This window comes from Parasteatoda tepidariorum, chromosome X1 (genome assembly GCF_043381705.1).
Source record: "Parasteatoda tepidariorum isolate YZ-2023 chromosome X1, CAS_Ptep_4.0, whole genome shotgun sequence".
NCBI classification, from domain to species: domain Eukaryota; kingdom Metazoa; phylum Arthropoda; class Arachnida; order Araneae; family Theridiidae; genus Parasteatoda; species Parasteatoda tepidariorum.
Genome location: NC_092214.1, coordinates 38,281,946 through 38,296,928, shown reverse-complemented (window position 1 = coordinate 38,296,928; position 14,983 = coordinate 38,281,946). Strand labels below are relative to the sequence as shown.

General features: G+C 28.2%; 1 protein-coding gene across 2 annotated transcripts in view; it reads right to left on the bottom strand.

Moving 5' to 3' along the window:
* Positions 1-11,878, bottom strand: part of LOC107451058 (sodium-coupled monocarboxylate transporter 1) — a 49,604-nt gene extending 37,726 nt beyond the window's left edge. The window contains exon 1 of one of the 2 annotated variants that reach the window (XM_016067039.4): positions 11,241-11,878. In XM_016067039.4, coding sequence (XP_015922525.1) covers positions 11,241-11,597 — 357 coding nt within the window. In that variant the 5' untranslated portion in view covers positions 11,598-11,878. Of the gene's footprint in view, positions 1-9,464; positions 9,489-11,240 lie in introns of those variants that run through there. The other variant, XM_043046902.1, reaches the window with a different exon arrangement.
* Between the last annotated feature and the right edge of the window lie 3,105 nt (positions 11,879-14,983).

The following is a 14,983-nucleotide window of genomic DNA, read 5'->3' as shown; positions in this document are numbered from 1 at the left end:
TTGACAAGATTAGATATAAATAATATTTCCGAGATTATGTATAGTGTATAAGCTGAACCTCAGCTGAAACCTAAATGCAACATTATTAGCCGCAGAGGAAAAACTAATATTATTTAGGTGTCTCAGAGAATCAAACAAAATGCATAAGATAGATTGATTCTAAGCAGTCAGAGTAAAAAGCTCAATTCTTGCACAAATACCTTCATTAAAATATTAAAAATAATGTCTCAAATTATTTAATAATGTATAATTTTTAATTAAATATAACTTCTAATCTGTAAACCCTATTGATATATCTTCTAATTATAAAGTTAAAATTATAAAATATAATTTTGTTTCTTTGAAAATTTGAAACTATTCGTGGGAAAAACTTTTTCCTCGGTTCATTGAACTAATTCTACTTTTGAGGGTAAAATAATAACATAAACATAACCTTGGAAAGTCTAAACACAAAAGGTAGACAGAGTGCAAACTAATTTTTTACGCAAGTAATAATTTTTAATCATATATTTTTAGTTTTTATTTCGGTCAAACCAATTTCAATAATAGTATGTCATTCAATAAGTTTTTTCTTCGTGTGCATGATATGCCTCAAATTTGGTATTTTCCATTTCAAATAACATTGTTACGAAATAAACCATGGCTTTTAACTTTATTATTAGAAGGTATATATATACACAAAATGCATCTTTAAATATTCATTTTTATTCATAACTTTCAGTTTAAATTATAGAAATAAGTTGTTTATCAATTAATTACTTTTCATTAGTTTACTTTTTTGCAAACAATCAGAGATTGTCTTTTAGCATACCTTTAATTATTTTTTTATAAACTAAGAATTTTTCTCTTGTTTAAGAATGTATGAGAATTACTTTTTGAAATATATGCATAGTATAATATATAACAGTATAATAGGGTGATTTAAAAATTGTGTAATTTAAGAATAAAATTACGCCATTTGATTTATATATATATATATATATTTAAAAACACTCACAGACTGATAGCTTTTAGGCTAATTAAAAAATTAATTTGTATGACTTATGAGCCCACAGTAGTCAAGAGTGTTTGCAATAAACCGACTAAAGTAAATACTTATTCTAAAGAATTCAAACAAATGCAAAAGTATTCAAACGTATTACAACAAGTAAATTCCGGCTGTTTGAGTAATTCTTCGCACATTTAAGAATTAGAGTACAAGAATACGGACCAATTGCGATAGGCCAAAAAATATTAGGCTGAATAGAAAATACTTGATATTTTTGCAATTAAATTGGCTCATTACATTATGACAGGGAGATTTACAAAAAGCTGAATTCTTCAGTTAGCCAACGACACATTATATATATTGACAAATCAAAATTAAGAGCAATTTAAGAAAAATATTCATTCTACAAGATAATTGACATTGAAATAAAAGCGTTTCAGATATTATTGGCGTTAGCGCTTTATTCGAATCTAATTAATTCCCATCCAAGCCAAACAATAGAAATTACATTCACTCTTAATGAAGAGCGTTATTAATTTGCATACATTAAAAGCTTCAGAAATTTTCAAAGCTTATGCATGAAATAGGCTTTGTGACCTGTAACAATAATATCCTCTTTTGCCTCTATTAAGCAAAAAGATAAGCATTACAGTATTTTACATAAAAAATTGACTTGAAATATAACATTGCCAAAAAATGTATGCTTCAAAGTTAGTTAAAAAGATTTTACAGAATTTTTTATCAAGTATTTAATTGAGTTTCATTGATATCTACGTTTGAGTACATTACTTTGTATTTTATGAATTTCAGTTTTATGTTAGTGTAGTTGAATTCTTTATTTTTTACTATCTATATTCTTAAACCATTTTAAATATAATAAGATTTCTTGTTGAATTAGATTTTCGAAAAAACAGTTGCATGTTTAAAAACTAGCACAAGGAACAGATAATTTTTAACCCATGGAGCAAAATTAAATAATAAAAAAAAGTAATGATTAAGTTCTGAATTCCTCGTAATTAAACGTTTACTTTCAGTTTCATTCTGAATACAATCATGCATACAGTGACCACAAAATGAGTAAAAGAAAGGTAATTTTCTCACGAAAGAAGGTCAAACAAACTGTGCTAGAAGAAGGTATCCGGTTTTGCGAACAATTCAACTTTCCGATCATCGCAAAGTATTACGCAATATTTTGAGAATCAGCCCATTTAAATGATTAGTGTTATGTCGTGGAATTAGTTATGAATAATGCAAAATAAAACACGTGCTTTCTTGAAGAGGGAATTTCCACGAGTCTGTTCTATTTTTTTAAAATCTTATTTACATATTGTATTGTAGAATAGGGTAAGTAAGAACAGCTAAATAAATCAATTTTTTATTTTTATGAGTAGAATTCCTGCAGGTTATCCTGTTTTTAATCGAGAAAAAAATGCAAAGAAAAAGTGGGGATAATTAATTTCTGACACACACACATAACAGAAAGTTATGGATTCATTTTTGAAGGGACAAATGAAAGCTAACTTAGAGTATCTTATGGTTGTAACTTTGTATTGCTATTAAATGTATATTTTCACCCGGTTGTGTTGCTAGAAAATTACTAGACTCAATACATTTATAAATGAATGCTACTACATTTTTATTCAACTGTTCTGCCTTCATTAAATAATTGAAAAATATTATGTTAAGTATTTTATTAATTAATGGTTAAGAAATACAGCAGGAAACATCGATGTCTTTCTGAGTTAAAAGTAAAATCTTCCAAAAAAAAATTTTTTTGAATTTGCAGTTATTTAGATATAAGAGAAACGGTTATTCATCAATGAAATTTTTTTTCATTCACAAAATCAATTATTAATAAATTTTGGAATATGAATGAAATATTTCTTTTGAAACTACTTTTTTTGGATTTTATATTTTAACTAAAATATAAATATTTTTCAATATAAATATAATTCCGATAATTTAACAGATTTTTCTAGTAACTATTAGACTGTGTTTCAAAATTAAAGAAATACCGAAATATATTTTTGCTTGTAATTACAGCACCAGAAAAAAATATGTAAAAAGAACACCGGTGTGCACCTGCGTCAAAGGGTAAAAAAACCTTGAAATAAAATGCACATAAAATAATAGGAGATTGTTTTTAAGAGCATAATCGTAATAAAGCTAGCAAACTGCTATGAGCATATTCTTTTATATGTATGAAGAGGTAAAATTGTTCCCCTATTTACTAAAGCAAACTTTTTCTGAGCACTAATATTAAATGTAATAAAATTAATATAAATTAGTTATTTTATATTATTTCTGATAATTTAATTTTTGAAAAATTTTAAGGAATAACTAAAATTAAAAAAAATAAAAAAAACCAGCCTAAATGGTTTTTAGAACTATGTATATCAAAGTATAGAATATTATAATATCTCATATAATTTCATTCAATGCCAGAATTCATAAAGCGGAGTATCAAAGAAAATGCAAAGTAATGTTTTTTGGTGATAAAGAATGTTTCATAATCCTTCGTGGAAAAGATGAAGGTGGTATTTAAAGCAAGATTGTCACTGGTATACCTTATATTTTAAAAGACTGCTCATGAATCAGTTTATGTTTGTGTTTGTTAATGAGTAAATGTGCACGAGTACAAAATATGTATTTGTAATACTTACCATCAAAGACTGGCAAATTTCCTTCAATACTGATAGCTTCAATATGGTGTAAAATTGTTTCTTATTTTTGAGTATATTTCTTAAAAATGAAGATAAAGAACTATATCTGAATTCAAATATTTATTTTTTATTTTATTTATTTCTCATTTTTTAAGAAACATATTTGTTCCAGCCTATAACTGCTTTATTGCTGTTTCGGAAGAAAAATTTCAACATAAATAGGAAATGCTTGACCAAATAAGTCACTTTCGAAATGAGTGTTCACATTGTTTAGCATTTTCAAAATCAGTGCATAAAAATGTAAATTCCTCAGTACAAAAGACTTTTTGCTCTGAACTTACGAAAGTGAAAGCCATTGTCCACTTAGCACTGTTAGTAACAAGTTTAACGGAAAAAAAATTCTATACCTTTTTAACCTTTCGCCTCTCAGTTGACTGGCTTTCAGAAAAATGACCGCATGACCCACATAAATGTTAGATGCGATAGTATTTTTCCTCGCTTCAACCCAACAATGGTTGATTGCTATTAGTCACTTTCAAAGAAAGGCAACTATCTCGACTCATCTGGCATGATAAAGATTATGTACGGAAGTATTTAAGAACTAATTAATTGGTAGGTCGGTAGCATTTCGAGACAAATTGTTCTTGAATTTCAAGGCTCTTTCGCTTAACCTTTAGTAATCCAAATCATTAGTTTAGATTCAGTGAAGCGATTCTTCTTACATGAGCTTTTAGTGGTATAAATTCTAGATCATTTACCAAAGTATATGATTAGCATAATTGATTAGTTATATAGGTCTTACTGTTTGAATTTTTATTTTAAAAAAGTGCTAATTTTATTCGTTTCACCAAGACTAAAGAAAATATACGCAAGGATTTTCAATGCTAAGAAATTGTTTTTGAGGATACTAGTTTTTAATCGGTATTTTAATTATTTTCTGAATGTATATGAAAAGCTTAGGGACTTATAAGGATAAACTAGAGTTTCTTTAAACACTATATTTTTACTTTAAATCAATTTTATTGTTTCTACGTGAATACTTTACAAGCCTTCACAATCTTCCCTAAATAACAGCTCGATACACTGAATATCGTGCTTCCTATGTAAAAATAAATATGTTTTTTTTATTATCAATAACTCTCTTAAAAAACCCTTTTCTAACCAATTCGAAATTACATCTTACGACGAATCTCAAAAGTTAACATGCAGCAACACTGTATTAGTGCAAAAACAGTATTTGCACACTCTCTAATATTACAGGAAAATTTTAATTTTCAAAATTGATAAAATATTGATATTATATAATATATTATATGATATAATATATCATATCATATAATATATCATATCATATAATATATCATATCATACAAACAGTATAACAAAGAGTTCAGTTACATTATAAAATAAAAATCAAATAGTTTTGAAAAAAATAATTATTGCAGTATTAGGTACAAGAATTCAGTTACTTATTATTCAGTTACTGAGGGATTCAGTTAGTTTCACATTTTAGATTTGAGATAAATTTTCTTTAAAGTTATCACTAGATCTCACAAGGGACAAGAAACTAATTTGCCACAATTTTTTTCCTCAAATTTACAAACAAAATGCCCATTATTTCATGGAAAATTCCTGAATCCATAGTTATAAAAGAGTATATCATCTTTCATTGCTAACCATAATTTAAAAAATAAAACTAATTATTAAAAAAATTGAAGTAAGAAATCGTTTAAAAAAATTATTTGGAGGCATCCACAAAAATTGAATCGTATCGCAAATTGAAAAATTTACACCTTCCATTTAAAGATGAGAAAAAATTCAAGGTGTGGTTTAATTGAAATTGTTTTCATCAGTAAGCTAAACACGTTCGATTATTATTACGGTTTTAAACATAAAGGTCACAACTGCATTTGTCAATTACGTGTTAGTTTGCTTTTTTTTTCAATGTTAAGATTGATTAGTTAAATGTGAATGACTTGTTGCTATAAAATATTTTTAAAGAAAAATTTTCATACTCAAGTTTTTATCGTAAAACTTGAAATCGTCATTCCTTAATTTTAGTTCATTTGAATTTATCGATCACTGGTAAGAAATGAAACCAAAAACTAAAATTAGAGTTGTAAAGTTATTCTTTAAACAATTGTTTTCTCCGCACTATTTAGTTTCAATTATCAATTTAGTGAACTTTATTTTTGTTGTGTGCTGTAAAACGAAATTTATGAAGCTGTAATCTGAACTCCGGCTTGCTTTATGATTTTTTATGATAAGTGTTTAATTTTCCTCTCAGTGACTTCCTAAATACACCTAGAGTGATTCCACGGTCTTGTCTTGCACATGATTTACGACATTATTAAATTTATCAAGAAAGCGACATTTTACAATTATGTATCTGTGCTTCATTTTGTTTTATAACCGACGTTGAGCAGCCGACCCATTTTTGGGTTTATGTTTATCTGTGTTGAACCCCATAGTCCTGTAATTTTGATCCCAATTCAGAAAACAAAGAAGTTTCGGATCAAGCATTGGTACAAATTAGTCTTCGCGGACGACTTTTTTGATTAAATTTTTCCGTTTTTACGTTGCATGAAGAGGAAAACCATAAATAACTGTTTGCTCGGCGGTAAGGGGTTACAACTAAGGATAATTTAAGTCACCACTGTGGTCGGTGCGAGTTTGGAACAGAATTCAAATTGACCAGTCATTGTTGGTATTTATAACTGAGACACCTCATTGGAGTTCATTAATTTCTATACTAATTATTATAAACCCCCAATGTGTCTATTTTGTCTTTATTTCTGACAAGATTCTAAAAGTGTACATAAAAGGTGGTATGGAACACCTTGTAAAAGAGCATACTAACACCTTCCACATCTATCATCAGATCTAAGTTTTGAAACGTTTTCTTATTAATCGAAGGCTTTTAGTTCCGCATTGCTCTTCGAAACTAACGTTTGGAGAAACTTCTAAAACAAATTCTGGCATCAAAAATGCATTACGACGTTTTGAGATCACTCATCAAGAATTTTAAGTTTTCCTTTTTGCCATTTACTAGATAAAGTTTTTCTAACATAAGTAATACGAAACATACTAATTTTATTTGATAACAGGAGTTGAACAGCTGTTCCAAATCTGAGTTTACAACTATCGATGTTCATCAGCGTAATCTCGTAATTTTGAGCCCAACCCAGAAGGCAAGATAACTCCTGGGTTAAGCATTGGGAGAAACTTGAATTCTTTGAGGACTTTTTGATAGAACTAACCCCCTCATTTGCGTAACATAGAGAGGAAAACCACGAAAACCTCTTATGGTTTTCTTTATGATAAGGGGTTGCAACCCAATATCCGTTGTTTACTACGAAAGGTAATTTGCGTCACCACTGTTATTGATCGGTACGAGCCTGGAACAGAATTCGAATTGAACAGTCATCACTAGGATTTACACCTGGTACACCTCATTGAAAGACGAGTGCACTATTCCATAAGTAATCATCCAAAGGGAACAACTCCAGCCGGGTGCAGAATCGACAAGTCATCGCTGGGATTCGAACCTGGGTCACCTCATTGAGAGACGAGCGTACTATCCCCTAAGCCACCACGGCTCAAACATACTAATTTACAATTATGCAGCGTGTTCTATGATGACCATTTTTTGAATCTTTGCCAAAATAAAGGAGATGCATTAATATTTAATGAATCACTATTGCAGAAGGTGGGACAGAAAATACCAAAATCCATTTAATTGCCTTTAGAAATTTGAAGGGATTTCTTGTAATCGCCTTTCAACTAGTTTTTACATCTTTAAGCAATTAAACAGATTTTAGAAATTTTCAGTTCTGCTTTATTCGATAGTGATTTGTGGAGGATTTTTTTTTTCTTCCTTGTTTAGATATTAGAGACCCATAGTGTGCGTTGTGTTTCACCTCTATTTTTACATGTAGATTCTGAATATATATATTACAGACAGTCATTACGGATCACCTTGTATGTTATTCGTATTTAAGAATTTCATTTAGTTAAAGTTGCACTTAAAATTTAAATTTAAATATATTCCAGTCTATAAAATGTTATAGAAATTTCTTTCTCACAATATACGTACACAATATTCTCACAATATACATGCGCAATATATATATAGAGGTATAATAAATGGTCTAAAAATAAGTATGCTTTATGCTGCTCTCTTTTATTCTTTCTAGCATGAATATCGAAATTAAAAATGAATATTATGAAATTTATGCATGATTAAAGTTGGAATTTGATATTCAAGAGAAGATCTAATTGATTCGCAATCAAACAGATTTTGATGTTTCTAATCTGGATTACTTCGTTAATGACATGTTATGTTTTAATTTTTCTTTTTCCTCACTTTAATATTTTGAGAGCTTTAATGTGCAAAATATTTTAACTTCAATCTTGTCAGGGATTTTAAACAAAATTACTAAAGGTGGTGATTACAGAATACGCTGAATAGTATTAATAACAACTGAGTTAACGTTATTACTCTGAATGTAAAATGAAATTGCCATTGAGTAATTTTTCACACGTTTATTTCATAAAAAGCACTCAGGTTTCTAATTCACGAAATAGTTTCTTATTATCTGTATTTGGTGAGAAAATTTTAGCTACATAAGTATAAACTTTTTATTAAAGACTTTTTAAAGCATCGTAAGTGAGCGCATTAATTAAAAAACAGAATTAACTGATTAATTTTGTCTTTCTACATGATCCGTATAATGACCGCGTCATTTAATAGAGCACGAAGCTTTTGCTTAATTTAATTTTATGCGTAAAGGAACAAGCATTAATTCTAATACCATTATTTCCATTTCTTCAAGGTTTCCCTGTTTTTCAACTTATTATACTGAAGGGGTTAAGGAATGGTTTGGAATGAGAAGTAACGAAACAGATATTAATTTTTATAAAATTATATTAAAATAAATACTTTTATTTGAATATTGTTTAATTTTTAAATGCGATTATAAAAAATAATCATAGCGTGATAAATTAAAATTAATATTTATAAACACGAATTTTAGAAAAAGTGATGAGATCATCCAAGTTGATAGAAAAGCTGCATTTTAAAAAAGTGCAATAAAAATTTTTTTTTCGTAAAATCCTAGTAAAGTTTACACACTTGGCGCGATTTCGCCAACGTCGAAATGCTGCGCTGACGCTTTTCATCGAACTATTGGTATACCGGGCAATGGCATTTAACCTTAAAGAAAAAACATCAGTGTAGGGTATATCGGGCAGTGGCACTAAAAGAGCAAAAATAAGACTAATCTATTTGTCTAGTCAAATCTACGGCTAATAATTCCAAACTTTATCTCGTATCCAAACATCACTAACGTAGCTAAATACACTACGTAATGTATACTCGGATTTAGCCAAAAATTTCGAGAAATTATTCAGATTTTCAGGCTTTTACGGAAAACTGGTTCTCTTTTACTAAACTTTTGGGTACAAGTTACATTTTTTAGGTGACTTGCTAATTGGGAACTACCGGGATTTGTAGATCTCGAATTATGTTTAATAAACGAGCTCTCTGCTGAATATTTGAATTTTTTTTTTCAGTATAGGATGGGTTTTGTTAGGCCCCTGTGAACCTACAAGATCTAAACTCTGAGTCAAGTTTTAAGACTTTGAATCATAAATACATTACCTTTACATATTTAAAATTTAATGCGGTTCAAATAGAAGAATTTAGAAACACAAAATAATTATTTTTACGTATTTGTGATTTTCTTCCATTGCGAAGATAATTGTCTATGACAGTTAAAACCACTGAAATAAATGTTATAACCCATACTCACAACTGGCATAAATCAAAGAGGCAGCGAAGCATAGTAGCAGTAAAAATTCTATATTCCATTTAGTTTCTTTCAAAAATATTCTTAATGGATGTTGACGATAGAATTAATTGGTACTAAATAGAATTTATATTGTGAACAGAGGATTTTTTACCCAAACGCTTAGAACCTAATCAGTTCAAAAAGAAATAACCCGGTAATTTTTTTCCGTACACAAATGATAGTTTAAATATTTTTTTAGCGAAATTTCAGATAAGGAATTGTTTGAATACGAAAAAAAAATAATAAAGACAGATACAAATTAAAAACACATGCAAATAATAAAGTTATCTTAGATTTGTAATATTTAGTCAATATTTTTGTTAATATTTTTAGAATTTTATTTTCAATTGGATAAGGACATAAGCGCTTTATCCGTGACAATTTCTTTCTCAATTTATTGAGCAATTTTTTGTGATTAAATGATATAATGAAATGGTTTTAAATTTAGTTTTTTTTAATAAGTGACTTTAAGAAAATACTAACAAAATATACCAAAGTATTTGCTGATTCTACGAAACTACATACACAAATTATCCTGATCACATATATAATTGAATATTTAAATACATTCTTGAAATTTTCTTTTTCAGAAACCAGTCTAAAATATTTTTCAATTGCAGGATCTTTTTTTTAATAAAATTTCGATTACTTTATTTATTCTTATTTTTATAAACATAAGGCACACCAATTATTTAGCAGTGCTTCAGACTTTTAAAGAATGATGCATATTTTAATATTTTTTTAATAAATACATTAAAAAATGAAGCATTAATTTACTGTTTAAAAAATATGGTAACAGAAAAATTACTCGTAATATACAACTCATAATAAAATATAAGTTTGGAGACTTATGAAAATCTGAATTGTGACCCATTGTCGCAGAATTTTTACTAAACATATTGTTACAACTTTTTCATTATTTTGTATTAATTTAGGTTAAAAAAGTAAAAAATACAATATTTTGATTTTTTAAAATTTATATTATAAAATACAGAATGAATCACCGGTGTACTTATCTTCCAAGTACGGCTCACTTCCAAACAATACATATTCAACATACATTTATTTGCAGTTATTTAGATAAAAGAGGAACAATTATTTATCATTGAAATTTAGAAAATAAATTAGTAATCAATATTTGAATATAAATGAAAACATATTTTTGAAACTAACTTTTTTGGATTTTGTATTTTAGTACAAATATAATTCCTATATTCTAACAGATTTTTTTAGTCTAATAGTTACTGTTTTTTTATAATTTAAAAATACCAAAATTTATTTTTATTGCAACAAGAGCGTCAGAAAAAAGTATGTTTAATAAAAGAGGCACCGGTGTCCCAACTGAGGTTAAAGGGTTAAAATCTTTAAAAAATTGGTATGGAAAGACATTGTACGTTTTTAAAATAAATAAAAAAAAATTTCCTTTCGATTTAAAATCTTAACTTTTTGAAAACCAATTAGAAGACAAAGGCTTAGGAAAAACTAAAATATATTTTTTTTAAAAGAATTCACATTTATAAAATATCTTTTCTTCTTTAAAAGTTGAAAATTATCTAGATAAAACAGTTTACTTCTTATTTATAGATAAAAAAATTATAATGATGAATATCTAAATTTTAATTAATTTTTTCTCAAGATTCAAAGATAATATTAATTATCTGCAATCAATCAAGAAATCAAATCGAAACTTCATGATATTTAATCAAATACAACTTAACAAATGTTACAAACTCTTACCTCATAAACGCTTGAAAGTCCCAGTTCGTAAAATACTGGCATAAAAACATAAGCTACTGTGGGAAACATAAAACAATAAGCTGCAACTACCATCCAAAATTGTGTACCAGTGAGATAAGTTTCAGCAGGTATGCCTAACATGGGTATTGCTGACATAAAACTAGCTAGAATAGACATAGCGACTGGAAAAACTCCCATATTTTGGCCTCCCATGAAAAAATCTTTTGTTGTTTTTTGCTTTGCACCGGTACATGCATAGTAAATTCCAATCACAGCTGATACCCCAAGCATAAGTATAAATATGGCATAGTCCGCAATAGTAAATCTAGATAACAATTCTTCTCTACTTGTATACATCTTGTATAAAAATTATTTATATAAATTTTTTGTAAAATATTTATAAATATAAAATCTAGATGAGTTTATCATATATTGCTCCTTTCAGTAACTAAGGAGCAATGCCGGTTGCATAGTTCAGCAGTGAGTTTTAATACCGGTATAGAAAATAAACAACTTTCGCTTAGCTTCAATGAAAATGAAAGCAGCGAGTAGAAACAGGAGTGATAAGTTTGTGAGGTCACATTAGCATTAAGTGTGTCAGTTTGCGAAGATGTGAGAGCTTTTTTTATTTCTTCTACTATTGGAAGACGAGATGGTAGTAGCCTTGGTTTATACAGTTAATGCATTTCAAAACATGATGTGGAATTGTTATAGAGTTCGGTGTTAATTTTGCTATTTTGGGAAAAATTGAGAGACGTTTGAAAAAATTCATTTCAAAATCTACATGCGTGTAAAAATAAGTAAATTATTGTAGTTGAGTTCGGAGTGTTTTTCTCTCAAAAAACATTTTTAGAACAAAAAAGAAATTTAAACAAATTTCAAAACAAGAATATTATAGGGTATAGTGTTAGTTTTCACTTTTTTTTTCACAATTTGGGTAAAATGACTAAGAAACGTTCGAAAAATTTTATTAAAACATCTGATGGTTTGAAAGATTAAAAAGAAATTTACTAAAATTGAGTTCAGATTTTTAAAAAAAAAATCGCTATTTTGGGCAAAATTGAGAGACGTTTGAAAATTTTCATTTCAAAATCTGCATGCGTGTAAAAATAAGTAAATTATTGTAGTTGAGTTCGGAGTGCTTTTCTCTCAAAAACATTTTTAGAAAAAAAAAAGAAATTTAAACAAATTTCAAAACAAGAGTATTATAACGCATAGTGTATTGTAGAGTATTATAACGCATAGTGTATTGTAGAGTATTATAACGCATAGTGTGTAACGTATAGTGTAAACAAGAGTATTATAACGTAGTTTTTACTTTTTTCTTCACAATTTGAGTAAAATGACTAAGAAACGTTCGAAAAATTTTATTAAAAAATCTGATAGTTTGAAAGATTAAAAAGAAATTTACTAAAATTGAGTTCAGATTTTTAAAAAAAAAATTATTTTTAAAAATAAGGAATGTCTTAGGGCAAAAAAGAAAAAACTCTGTAAGTACATTTCTAAATACGAAATAGGAAAGCCATATCGATCAGTGTTGTTTTTCAAATTTTTTTTTCAGAAAATTTACATAAAATCCTTAAGAAAGAATTCATCTTTTTTCATGTCTGCACGTTTAAAATAAACATGAAGTTACTACAGTTCAGTTTGATAAGTTTAAGTCATTAAAATTGTTGAACCAGGCATTGTCAGGAACTAAAAGAAAATAAATGCCTTTTGTGAAACCTTTTAGAGCTGTCAGGGTGTTGTTGTTTAGCTTTTTTTTGTCAAATTTCTGTACAATTTCTGAAAGATAATCTAAACATTTAATTTCAAAATCAGTATATTTGAAGTAAAAATAGCCTTATTAAAATTGGCTTTAACGAATTTAATTTATAAAAATAATGTTTTAATTCATGTCAATATCACGTAAAGAAGAATTCAAATTTTCACACTAGTATAATCTTTGTTCTTTTAAATGATGAAATGCATTTAACAATAAAACAATAAACAATGTATTTAAACAATAAAAAAAAATTTAGAAAAATTTTAAAATTTTAATTTAATTTTAAAACTTATATAATTAAGGTAAAAATAGTATCACTAAAATTGGCTTTGGCAAATTTAATTTATAAAGATTTTAATTCACGTTAATATCACTTAAACAAGAATTCAAATTTTTACACCACTATAATAATCGCCATTTTAAATGATGAAATAATGAATGATTTTTAAGAAATCAAAATTTTAAAATATGACTTCTTTGAGATAAAGAAAAACGCAGAACGTGAAATAACAAATGAAGGGCTAAAATTTTCGACCGTTCTCTTGTCAAAACTATTGGGACCATATTTTCCGATTGCTACTAACCCCCATATTTTGAGGGTCAAGAATCCAAATCCATCCACAAAAATGCATGTTTTTTCAAAGACAATATGCTTTATTGTTTGATTTTGCTTTATAATCTGCACTTATTAATTTTTTTTATCTTATAACCGCAGTTGAACAGCTGACTCAATTATGAGTTTACAACTACCGATGCTCAACTTTCGTAACCTTGTAATTTTGAACCCAATGCGGAAGAAAAGGGAGCTCCCGAATCAAGTATTAGTAGAAATTCGCCTTCGTGGAAAAGTTTTTGATGGAATTAACCTGCATTTGCGTTACATGGAGAGGAAAACCACGAAAACCTCCAACGGTCAGTCTGTCGACAAGAAGACTCTAACCTGTGATTCCATTACCACTATGGATAATTTACGTTAGCAATGTGGTCGATGCAAGCCGGGTGCGGAAGTAATATTTTCATTAAAACAATGAATTTTTTGCTATTAGGTACAGTTTACTAAACGCATTTCTTTAATGATTTTTTCTTTCTTATCACTGTTGCGATGTCAATTTTCCGTTTTAAAACAAACTGTTATTTGCGTAAAATTCGCAACCGCAATTTTAGATTGAGTTTTGCGTTAGTTTAATTTACAATTCATGCAAACCTTAATTTTTTTCTAATTTTCAGAAGGTCTACATACCTATCAGACTCTTCTTTTTTACCAATTTCAAAAAATTTATTTAATTAAAATATTCATTATTTCAGTTTTTTGTTATGTTAGTTATGCATTAAAAAATCCTTAGCTGAAAAAGCATAATTTAAATATGAATTTTCCTGCATAAATCTACAATGATGAAACAACTTTTTCAGTAAATGTAAGAAGGAAATATCACAAATAATTATCACGTGTGAAGGTATTGACTAATAAAGATAGAAAAAAAGATCGAACATGATAATCACACAAATTTTAGGGTTAATATATAATGTAAACGGATGTGAGGAAGGATAAAAACCATTCATTTTGTAAAATGTGGAAGTTAGAAAAGAAGATGATGAATGATGAGTTAAAGATGAAAGATGTAAAAGTTAAAGAAGAGACCCGTGGTGGCTCAGGGGGTCAAGCATTCGCCTGCCACTGAGGTGGCTCGGGCTCGAATCGCAGTGATGACTGGTCAATACGAATTCCGCACCCGACTCGCACCGACCACAATGCTGACGTAAAATATCCTCAATAGTAAATGGATAGTGTGTTTGAGTCTCCTTGCCGTTAAGCTAACCATGAGGTGTTTTCGTGGTTTCCCTCTCTATGTAAAGCAAATGCAGGTTGATTCCATCATAAGCGTAATACTTCGCCCAATACTTGATCCAGGAGTTTCCTTGTCTTTTGATTTGTGTTCAAAACTACAAGGCTACGGAGGTGAACATTGGTAGCCATAAA